Genomic DNA, 11,897 nt, shown 5'->3' with positions numbered 1-11,897 from the left:
GACTATGTTGTGTTTTACATGAATTGTGAGCATTCACATAAGTTTATGTCAATACTGTTTTGTTTTGTTTTTTGTCTTGTGCTCTGGTTGCTCAGATTAGTGTAGATAACTTCTGGAGTCTTTCACTCATTTCTACTCCAGCGTGAGGTGAGATGTTTGGCTGGAGAGGACATGGGATAGTTGTGACTTCTGTCTGACGGCTGAGTTCATATGGAGTGTGTTGATGTAAATCTGATGCATTTCAGTTGGCTTACAACTGACAGACAGACCTCACAGTCATTCTGTGTGAGGTAAGATGTTCCCCAAGATATGTGTATCCATTGTCATGTTGTCTTTGGTGCTTTATCTAGACGATTTGTTGTTGATTAAATCAACAAACAAACCAAAAGGGGGGATTGTGAGGGCAGTTCATATTTCCTTCCAATCTTTGACAGCAGATCAGCTATACTATGGTCACATATTTAAACAGGTTTCTGTGGGAGGGAGAAGCCCGGCGCAGCAGCCTGGTTGCAATCGTGTGTGTGAGGCACTTTTTGTCAAACTCTGCGAGGAGTAAAGTGGACCCAGGCACATAGATGGAGTCAGACATGAGCGTTGGAGCCTTATCACCAGAGCACACCTCCACATCCGGCAAGTAATTTTAAATAATGCCACGGTGATGGAGAACACCACCATTCAGTTCCCGGTGATGAACAGTGCAACCATTGCTAGTTGGTGAGTTAATAAACACTTAACCTATTGAGGTAATAACCTAGTGTCTGTGCTACTGTCTGTAGATATATTGTACTGTTATATTACACTATGGTATACAAACATACTGCTTGGAATATTTTTAGCTACTGCAGACGTGAAAGAACGCAGAAGAAGAGTGTGCTGGAGCAAGGCACCTCTACTCCAAACACCACCAACATGAGGCCCAGAGAGCCTGCCTACTGCAGTTAAGAGGAAAGGCCAACCCTGTGTGCCTAGCGGCAGTGTGGCAAATCCCCATGTCTTTGTTCTGCCCCCTAACACTGCAGGGACGGCCCAACTGAAGCAGAGACATAGCCTGCCAGTGGCTCCATCTGCTGGTCTTAGCTTGCCTGTCCTTATAGCTCTCACACCGCCTCTCCAGGCAACCAAAACCAGCCCCTCAACCTCTCCAGCCTGCACCCCAACCTCCCCTGTCTGTCCCAACCTCTCCTGCCTCTCCGGCTTGCCTCCCAACCTCACCAGCCTGCACCCCAACCTTGCTAGCCTGCCTCCCAACCTCTCCTGTCTGTCCCAACATCTCCTGCCTCTCCTACCTGCCTCCCAATCTCTCCTGCCTGCCTCCCAACTTCTCCTGCCTGCCTCCCAACCTTGCTATTCTGCCTCCTAACCTCTCCTGTCTGTCCCAACTTCTCCTGTCTCTCCTGCCTGCCTCCCAATATCTCCTGCCTGCCTCCCAACCTCTCCTGCCTGCCTCTTAACCTCTCCTTCCTGTGTCCCAACCTCTCCTGCCTGCCTCCCAACCTCTCCTGCCTGCCTCTTAACCTCTCCTTCCTGTGTCCCAACCTCTCCTGCCTGCCTCCCAATCTCTGGCTCCTGTGGTTCTTTCCAGACCTGCAGGACCACCTGCAGATGTGCCTTATACCACCCAGCACTATCACAAGAAGAAAAGACAAGAGGAGGAGCAGAGTGGCAACAAAAGAAAGAAAGAAAAGGAACTACACAAGGAAGAGCGACACCATCCCCTGCAAGCAGTGGCAGAGGGAGCGGCACCCTGACACCCACAGGCAGGACTTTGGTAATTGGTACTGCCAGGCCACAGCCACCATGACTCTGGCTGAGTGGAGGGCTGCACTTGAAGCCCAGAGGTATGGCAAAAAGAAAGATGCTCCACCCTGATTATGTGCACATTATATTGTGTTCTTGTATATATTACTCTAATAAAAGTAGATTAGATAGATAGATAATAGATAACTGATTTATTGTTTACATGTACATATTGTAGCGAATACGGGGGGCAGTCTGGGAGACCGTCGCCACAGCCGGGACACGAACACGTATCTCCCAGTCCGCAAGCGACAACGTTAACCAGTCGACTAAAGGGTTCGACCCGTTAGCCAAGGGCCAACGTGTCTACTGGTTCATGTACGTTACAATATGTTTATTTGATCTAAATGAATACCCACTGATTGCACTGATTTTATTATTGCACTGTTTTTTATTTCCTTATAATAAGATTCGATTAATGGGCCGCTCTGGTGGCGGAGCGGAATAAACCACTGTTCTTGTAGTCCGCTCGTCACGTGGCTGGGAGGTTGGTATCCCAGACTCGCCGTAACCGGTCACGGCCAGAGCGTCCACGGGGTCAGGCCTTCATTAGGCCACCCTTACCCGAGGGATAGTGGGTGTAGATCGGTGTACTGTTCGGGAACTCGTCGTTCTCCAGCGACCCCTCTGGCCCACCCGGGCGCCTGTAGCCAAGCAACCGAAAGCATTCTCCCTACGCCTCCTTCGCGGCCTGAAGGTGATGCAATCCATGCGAGGCTTCAGCATGTAAAATGGCGAGAGCAGCCGACACGAGTTTGAAGGAAGCTGGTGTTACAACTATCTCCTTCCTGTGGAAACGTGAGCCAGGGGAGTTATTCGACAAGTGTTCCGGCCATATGCCAGTGGGTTAATCGGGTGGGATAAGGGGAAAAACTAGAAATATATTTATAAAAATGTAAAAAAAAATTCGATTAATATGACTCAACACAAAAGTGTCCTTTTTCATTTAAATACAATATATATACAACACGTAATTCTCTAACAACAAAAGATGTCCTATTGTTTCACACATCACAACCAGGAAATGTAAGTTACACAACATTTATCTTTTAATTGCTAAATGAAGGCTATTGCTTTATCACAATAATAATAGTAAATAATATGAAAACAGTAATAAATATTATAGTAAATATAATATTTTAACAGTAATATAATGACGTCAATAAAATAATTATTTAATAATATATAATGTAATTAAAGTAGTTATAGTCATATAGTCAATGTTTGTGATAAACAAAATATTGTAATGTTTACGTACAGTACACAATGTGTCATTACTACCGTTGCTTAAGCCCATTAGACAGTACTGACACATGGCATGAGCAGCATTATTGATTAAGCTGATCAGTGATAAGTGACCGTCTTTATAGAGCAACAATAAAAGATCTGCACGGGGACAGATAAACGTTGGGCACGTGAATATAACGGACTCCTTAAGACCATTTTAATGTCTTAATTACACTTCCTGTCTGTAACTTCCTGTCTGTTGTGTTTTATCGGTGTGTATATAAACAACATGTTTGTGGGTGTTGGACTTTGTAACTCATTGCTCACCCCTGTGCTCCTGTAAAGCTTCTCCCTTTGGACAGAACAAGGAAGTCCCTCCCATTCAGTCTCCCAGGTGTTTTCAGAGAAAACGAAACTGTTGTCTGCTCTTTTCCGTCAGTGTGAGAGAGGCTGTCAGTAAAATGGCTGAGCAGCAGCAGCAGCAGCAGCAGCAGCAGCAGGGGTTGTTGCTGGACAGAGATCAGTTGTGTTGTTCAGTCTGTCTGGACCTCCTCAACCAGCCAGTCACTCTTCAGTGTGGACACAGTTACTGTAGAGACTGTATAGAGAGCTGCTGGGACAAGGATGAAGAGAAGGGAGTGTACAGCTGTCCTCAGTGCAGACAGACCTTCAGCCCGAGGCCTGCCCTTGTGAAGAACACCATGCTGGCTCAGGTGAGACTGACAGGAAGAGAAAAGTCATTTGTAAGAGGCAGGTGTGGCAGTTATTGTGCTGCTGGCAAAAGAAATACTCGTGGTCACATTTTAGTAGTTTGTAGCTTCAATCCATTGAAATGTAATATTATTATTGAGGTGTTGGACTAGCCTTCGGTTCTGTTACCCCAGGAGGACAATCCCAAATGAGGTTCTAGATCCTTGGGCTATTCTGTTGATTTCATTGCTATCTCAACTCATTTTACATATATTTTGAATATATGGTGGCCCAGTGGTTAGCACTGTTGCCTCACAACAAGAAGGCCCCGGGTTCGAACCCCAGGCCTTCTCAGGTCCTCTCTGTGTGGACTTTGCATGTTCTCCCCATGTCTGTGTGGGTTTCCTCTGGGTGCTCCGGTTTCCTCCCACCATCAAAAAGACATGCGTGTTAGGGTTCGTAGTCCTGTCTGTGCCCCTGAGCAAGGCGATGGAAAGAAGAACTGGAGTCGTCCACTGCTCCTATACAATAGGATGGGTTAAATGCAGACAACACATTCATTGTGAGAATACAATTCGTTGTAAGAATACAATGTCAAATAAAGTGGCTTTCATTTTGTTATTTTCATATATGTTCTCCACACTATTTGACTCCTATTCTTATATTACTGTTTTCCCATATCTTATTTATTACTGACATGTTTCTCTGTTTTGTTCCTCACTTCATTCTAACTTAACAACATCAACATTGTAGTGATGTTGATTTTCTTTCTTATCATTATTATCACCATAAGTAGTGATCGTAGCAGTAGTACATTTTATCATGACCACAGCAGATAATTCCTTTAAGACAGGATTTTAATATTTCAGATTGTGGAGAATCTGAAGACAACAGGGAACCAGCAGGCCTCTCCCTCTGCAGATGTGTCCTATGCTGGCCCCACAGATGTGGCCTGTGATTTCTGCACAGGGACTCGACCTCACAAAGCCCTTATGACCTGTTCAGCGTGCCTGGCCTCCTACTGCTCCACTCACCTCCAGCCTCACTACACTGTTCCTGTGCTGAAGAAGCACAAGCTGGTCTCTGCCACGGCCCGACTGCAGGAGAAGATGTGCTCCAGGCATGACAAGCTGATGGAGGTGTACTGTCGTACAGACCAGCAGTGTATCTGCTATCTGTGCACCATGCATGAACATAAGGGCCACGATACAGTGTCGGCTGCAGCAGAAAGGGCTGAGATACAGGTAGGACCACCACAACTTGTTGATCACCAACAAACAAGAGGCAGTCCTGTGAGGTTACATGCAGAATAGGTTTGGTTTGTATATGGAAAACCTTCAGTTTCTCAACACAGAATATTCAGCACATCTAAAAGCCGAGGCTCCCTGTGTTACCTTAAAAATTACTGACCGACACAGAAATGCCTCCCACTTTATTCTCCCTTTGCCCAGCTGCAATGTTTTGGTATGTTTTCTTCCAGAAACGGTTGGATGTTCGTCGCCAGAAAGCCCAGCAGAGAGAGAAGGAGATTAAGAAGCTGAGACAGGCTGTGGAGGATCTGAAGGTGAAGAAAATGGACTCAAGTGTGTGCTGTTGTTTGTCTGGTAAAGTGACAAATGAGCATGTTGGCCTCTCTCCTAGCGAGGGTTGGCAGAGATGATGGATCAGATATATTCTGTTGGCTGAGGAGAGTCCCACCTTGAACTAAATGTTTGCACAAGGTGGTTTTTTTGTTTGTTTGATTTTTAACTTTATTTTCCAATTTTCAAGTTTTTTTTGGAACAGGTATACAAGGCACACGAACAACAACAACAACAAAAAAGAAACATGTAGGAACCCCCCCTCCCCCAAGGCTCAAAAAAAGAAAAGAAAAGAAAAGAAACAAAAGGACTATGCACTACTAAAGACGATGGAGCTTTATTCCACTTCCGGTTAAATAGGATCAGTCTGCGTGCTAGTAATGAGGCAAAGTTGCCACCTTACAGTTAGGGGGCGGTATGCCAAAGATGGCTGTGTGAAAATCAGGGGTTATGGTGTGTTTACAGATATGTGAGAATACATTGAATATCTGTCCCCAATAACTGTTGAGGGAGGGCCATGCCCAGGACATGTGTCCCACCGAGGCTGGACTATGGCTGCACCTCGGACAGCCAGGGTGTGTGGTGGGAAAGATTCTGGCAAGCTTGTCCCCCGAGTAGTGAAGACGGTGAAGCACCTTAAACTGAATGAAGCCATGTGGTATACACAAGGAGGACGTATGTATACGAGTGAAGCTGTCCCGCCATGCCTCCTCAGAAAGCTCTACACCCAGCTCTCTCCCCCATGCAGTCTTTGTTTTGTCCCAGGATATCTGTTTCAATCCCTGGATCAGTGTGTAAATTATAGAGACCCGTTTTCCCCCAGAGGGATCCATCTCTAGAATAACATCTAATTGGCTCCTGGGTGGCAGATACGGAAATGAGGGGAACACTTTCTTGGCAAAACTACGGATTTGAAGGTGTCTAATAAAATGGGATGTGGGTATGTTATGGTCTTTGGTAAGTGTTTCAAATGAGGTGGATGTTCCGTCTTTAAATACATCCCAGAAAAACACCAGTCCATGTCTATGCCAATGTTGAAATGCCTTATCTAACACACATGACGAGAAGAACTGATTATTTGCTGCTGGGAAAAGACCGCTGGCAGGCTTTAATCCAAGATGCCTCCTAAACTGGAGCCCTATCCTAAGTGAAGCTTTAACCACCGGGTTTGTTATTTGTATGTTAGGATTATGTGGTAGTGGAGAGGTGAATACCGCTAAAGGATTGGATAAGAGCTCCATGTGAACCCAATCTGTGCCCTGTTGATTCTCATATGTAAATGCCCAATGGGAAAGTTTTACAATGTTCGCAGCCCAGTAGTTGCACAAGGTGTTTTGCCACATGTTTTATCTTTCACCCTATCTCACCCTTTTTGTTTTATTGTCTTATTTTCATCGGTTGAGTTTATTCGCTAAGGGATTTGTAACTATCTATTTAAATAAAGTGTGATACTAACACAGCTTAAAATGCATCAGAGGTGGAAGAAAGGACTGGAATAGAAGTTCATATTAGTCACATGTACATTTAGGATCCATCTGGTCCTTCTTCTGAAATGAAATGCAGCTTCTTTACCAGGCAGGTGTTTGTATCTTTCTACTGACAGAGCTCTGCACAGACCGCAGTGGAGGACAGTGAGAGGATCTTCACTGAGCTGGTGGCCTCCATTGAGAGGAGGCGCAGCGAGGTGAAGGAGCTCATCAGAGCCCAGGAGAAGACTGCAGTCAGTCAGGCTGAAGAGCTTCTCCTGCAGCTGCAGGAGGAGATGGAAGAGTGGAGGAGGAGCGATTCTGAGCTGGAGCAGCTGTCACACACTGACGACCACATCCATTTCATTCAGGTGCTGTTTACTCCCCAGATTAATTATGACTTGTGGTGTTAAAATATTAGCAGTTGTTAGTAATTAGTAGTAGTATTGAGTAGAAGCAGAATACTTCACAACTGCTATGGTAAACATTGATTGACATGCTACAATACCAGACGAGAGAAAAAAGATACATGTAATTATGTTAACATTAGTTTCCTGGAATATTAAATTATCTTTCCCTCACACACACACACACACACACACACACACACACACACACACACAGAGTTAGTTTAGAGACCAGCATTTATTCTGACAGGCTGTTACGTGACGAAGACTATCGGACATTCCCACACGTCACGTGTGGTGTCGGGCTTCACATAGGCTCACATTTAAAATGATATTCGGGGCGACGCTCAAAACGTTGGGGTTGAAGCCCCGGCAAGATGACCTGGCAACGCCGATGGTTGTGTGGGACTTTTATCTTTCATGAAATAATAGTGATTCTTGGTACAAACGTAACTCTTCTTCTGTTTCTGGTTGTTCTGTGGAGAGTTTCAGGAAAGATGGGGAAGGATTTGTAGTAAAGGTGATGAGCCACAATCTGTACTTGGTGTCCTAGTCAGCTCACTGACCCACACAGCCAGATGGAGAGGGTTTAGTGAGAGACGTGTTTGATGAGACGTCCTGTGTTGGAGACACACAATCTAACTATATCCTCTGTCTCTCTTCCTCTTTCTGTCTCTCTTTCTCTTTCTCTGTCTCTCTTCCTCTTCCTCTGTCTCTCTTCCTCTTTCTGTCTCTCTTTCTCTGTCTCTCTTTCTCTTTCTCTGTCACTCTTCCTCTTTCTCTGTCTCTCTTTCTCTGTCTCTCTTCCTCTTTCTGTCTCTCTTCCTCTTTCTCTGTCTCTCTTCCTCTTCCTCTGTCTCTCTTCCTCTTTCTGTCTCTCTTCCTCTGTCTCTCTTCCTCTTTCTGTCTCTCTTCCTCTTTCTGTCTCTCTTCCTCTTCCTCTGTCTCTCTTCCTCTTCCTCTGTCTCTCTTCCTCTTTCTGTCTCTCTTCCTCTTTCTGTCTCTCTTCCTCTTTCTCTGTCTCTCTTCCTCTTTCCCTGTCTCTCTTCCTCTTTCTCTGTCTCTCTTCCTCTTTCTCTGTCTCTCTTCCTCTTTCTCTGTCTCTCTTCCTCTTTTTCTGTCTCTCTTCCTCTTTCTCTGTCTCTCTTCCTCTTTCCCTGTCTCTCTTCCTCTTTCTCTGTCTCTCTTCCTCTTTCTCTGTCTCTCTTCCTCTTTCTCTGTCTCTCTTCCTCTTTCTCTGTCTCTCTTCCTCTTTCTCTGTCTCTCTTCCTCTTTTTCTGTCTCTCTTCCTCTTTCCCTGTCTCTCTTCCTCTATCTCTGTCTCTCTTCCTCTTTCTCTGTCTCTGTTCCTCTTTCTCTGTCTCTCTTCCTCTTTCTCTGTCTCTCTTTCTCTTTCTGTCTCTCTTCCTCTGTCTTCCTCTTTCTCTGTCTCTCTTTCTCTGTCTGTCTTTCTCTGTCTTCCTCTTTCTCTGTCTGTCTCTCTTTCTCTTTCTCTGTCTTCCTCTTTCTCTGTCGCTCTTTCTCTGTCTCTCTTTCTCTGTCTTCCTCTTTCTCTGTCTCTCTTCTCTGTCTCTCTTTCTCTGTCTTCCTCTTTCTCTGTCTCTCTTTCTCTGTCTCTCTTTCTCTGTCTGTCTTTCTCTGTCTGTCTTTCTCTGTCTTCCTCTTTCTCTGTCTCTCTTTCTCTCACTCCAGAAATTCAAGTCTCTCTCCCTCCCGGCTGGTTCTCTGGACTCACCGAGCATTGTTGTGCGTCCTCTGCGTTACTTCAGAGATGTGACTGATGCTGTGTCTGTCCTCAGAGACAAACTAGACCACATCATGACACACACATGGCCCAGGATTTCATCTGCAGGTAGCTGAAAGGAATATCGAGTATAGAGAAAAACACACACCAACACACAGAAAAACCTCCCTGTACACTTGCAGTCTCATCTAGTTTATAAACGTGTTGTATTTGTTGTGCTTTTCGTTGCAGCGTCTGCTGTAGATGTCTTACTGCCACCAGAACCAGAGACCAGAGAAGACTGTTTACTGTGTAAGCAAAACACTGCAACACACAAATACAACAATTATTAAGTAAATGACAGCAGGTTGACATTAATACTTCTGTTGTTTCAGATTGTCGTCCTCTCACGCTGGATGTGAACTCTGCCCATCAACGTGTCTCCCTGTCAGAGGACAACAGGAAGGTGACGCTGACACCACGAGACTTGAATTATCCTCCTCATTCAGACAGGTTTACTGACTGTTACCAAGTGCTGTGCAAGGAGGGCTTATCTGGACGCTGTTATTGGGAGGTGACATTAAGTGGTGATGTTAGTATAGCAGTGTCATACAAAGACATCAAGAGATCATCAGGTGGCTCAGGATTTGGTTTTAATGACAAGTCCTGGAGGTTAATCTGCTTTCGGGGTCGTTACAGGTTCATACACAATGGTGTAGTAACAGAGGTGTCAGGTCCTTCCTCCTCCAGAGTAGGAGTGTTCCTGGACCACGAGGCAGGTGTTTTGTCTTTCTACAGCGTCTCTGACACAACCACCCTCCTCCACAAAGTCAACACCACTTTCACTCAGCCTCTCTATCCTGGACTTGGACTGTGGTCTGAAGGATCGGTTGCAGAGGTGATGAAGGTCTGGTAGGGAAGATCTCGGTTACGTGTCAGGATTTGTTCTGCGTTTGAAATATATGATTGGAAATAGTTGACGAGTGGAAAGGGCAGAGCTGTCCTCAGAGGAAGACGTGTTTGGTGAACGGGTTTCTTTCACCACTTTCATTTCTTTGTGTGGTTTTCAAAAGAGTCTCAGTTCTTATCCAGGGGGACCAAACGGGCGCTAAAAAGCAGCAGCTGATGGATGTGGTTTGATCAAAGTGAGAGTGAAGGAAGGTTAATTCAGCCCCACACACACAGACTGATAAATAAAGGCAGTTTTAAAGCTTTTTGTAGTCTTAGTAAAGATGCTGGTTGTTATGGAAGAGCGAGGCGAAGGAAATTAAACTAGTGATGATGGATATTGTAACTTCTTCATCCTGCAGCACATTGTGTAGTCAGGATGCTGTTTTCTTTTCATTCTTGTCAGATAACAGTGTGAAAATCACAACGTGTGAAAGGAGTACACGTTAAATGGATGCTATTTAGCGACTCACAGCTTGTTTGTTGTTGCTCAGATCAGCAGAATGTGTTTCAGACAGACAGGGAGGTAAAAACATGGTGTGTAAACATCCAGATGGAAGATTGTGAGTGGCTGATGTTTAATAGATAGACGCTGAATGATAACATCCACATCAGAACAGCACAAACCTCGATGGATCAGATGAGGTGTTACAAGACTTCACCCTGCTATTAGTTTACCCCTTCTCTCTCTTCCTCTCTGGAATCCCCTTTAGCTTCACATGTAGGATTTACTGGACTCACCTTATGATTGTGTGTTGTAGAGAAATGTTGATGATATGTGCGACTTTAAGAATATACGAGTCAGCTTCCTGTTTATTGATGGTTTCTGTGTGGTGTTAAATAAAGTGGTGTTTTGTTCCTGATCACCTGTAAATAAAAGCTATGTTTTATTCCGTGTGTGTGTGTCTGTGTGACAGAGAGAGAGACAGAAGTGGTTGTGTCTCACCTGTGTGCATCCATGTACATGTTGTGCAGGTGAACATGTGTGTAGGTTTGTATTAGTGGCTTCACTCATGTGTTAATATGTCCCAGTAACAGCAGCACGTCTGCCATGTTTCCAGTACTGTGGACTGTACTTCCTTATTAAATGTACTTTAATTTCATGTGCTCACATCAGTAAAGACGCTGCATTAGAAAAGTCCCATTCGTGTTTTGTTGTTGTTGTTTTGTCAAGTATGTGTGTATAAACAACATTTGTGTTGGTGATGGACTTCTTAACTCTGTCCCCTGCATGGATGTAATAGAGTAGAACTGGATACCGGGTCTAGAAATGGCGCCTGTTCACTCCTATGATATTTTTTATTTATTTATTGAAAGTGGTTCATTTATAAAACACAAGGGCGTACAAACCATGACAGTGAGCATCTCTCAACATACAAGACACCTGAGGTAAGACAGATAACTTCAATAAAATAAAATATGCAACATAAATGAATGAGAATAAAAAAATAATAGATAAAACAAATCAAAGTTAATACGTCTGCACTTTTTCATAGCTGCTCTCGAGGTCCTCAGATATTTCCAGATCTTAATTAGCTCTGAGGAGAGATTTTGCATGTGTTGTTTTTTTGTCCATTAGTCTCAAAGCTCTGAGGATGAGATGATTGTCCACAAGGTTCCTGGTGAAAACAGAAGAGAGGGGTTTTCACTTTCCTCCATTTGGATGTGTGGATGAAACATGTCACCAGGAGTATCAGGTTGTTCAAAATCAAGTCCCTCTTCATGTCCTTCATCTTCATACCAAACGCACTACTTTCTCCTGTGAGAGGAGCCAGTTGGATTTTAGTTAGCAGCCAGTCACTCCTATGAGAACTGCTCACCTGGCGCATACGCCCAAAGAGTTTCTGGCTTCCGGGTTACTTCCGGGTACACGGGCCCCACTGAACATGCGCAGTGGCATGACTCCCATGTTGTAGAGTCAACATTTACTTCAGTGAAGTAAATGTTGACTCTACCTGGCCAGGTAAACTGAAATGCATGCGAGCATAACAGAAGGCAGAGTCTGCACTTATGGAGTACTAGTAAGTGACCCGCAACCAAGTTGCGGTGTGGTTATCCA

General features: G+C 44.6%; 1 protein-coding gene across 2 annotated transcripts; it reads left to right on the top strand.

The window, feature by feature from the left end:
• Positions 1 to 1,477: 1,477 nt before the first annotated feature.
• LOC130121551 (E3 ubiquitin/ISG15 ligase TRIM25-like) lies at positions 1,478 to 10,974 on the top strand. Of its 2 annotated transcripts, XM_056290395.1 has the most exons (9): positions 1,478 to 1,838; positions 1,976 to 2,115; positions 3,464 to 3,737; positions 4,584 to 4,958; positions 5,195 to 5,278; positions 6,898 to 7,131; positions 8,860 to 9,019; positions 9,143 to 9,202; positions 9,286 to 10,974. In XM_056290395.1, exons 3-9 carry the CDS (start codon positions 3,486 to 3,488, stop codon positions 9,804 to 9,806), a joined length of 1,686 nt encoding a protein of 561 aa, XP_056146370.1. In that variant the 5' UTR covers positions 1,478 to 1,838; positions 1,976 to 2,115; positions 3,464 to 3,485; the 3' UTR covers positions 9,807 to 10,974. The 2 variants fall into 2 exon arrangements, with proteins under 2 accessions (XP_056146370.1, XP_056146371.1); XM_056290396.1 differs by lacking the exons at positions 1,478 to 1,838; positions 1,976 to 2,115 and having other exon boundaries at positions 3,458 to 3,737.
• The last annotated feature ends 923 nt before the right edge of the window (positions 10,975 to 11,897 follow it).

The sequence above is a fragment of the Lampris incognitus genome, chromosome 12 (assembly GCF_029633865.1).
Source record: "Lampris incognitus isolate fLamInc1 chromosome 12, fLamInc1.hap2, whole genome shotgun sequence".
Classification (NCBI taxonomy): domain Eukaryota; kingdom Metazoa; phylum Chordata; class Actinopteri; order Lampriformes; family Lampridae; genus Lampris; species Lampris incognitus.
This window is presented reverse-complemented; position numbering and strand designations above follow the sequence as displayed.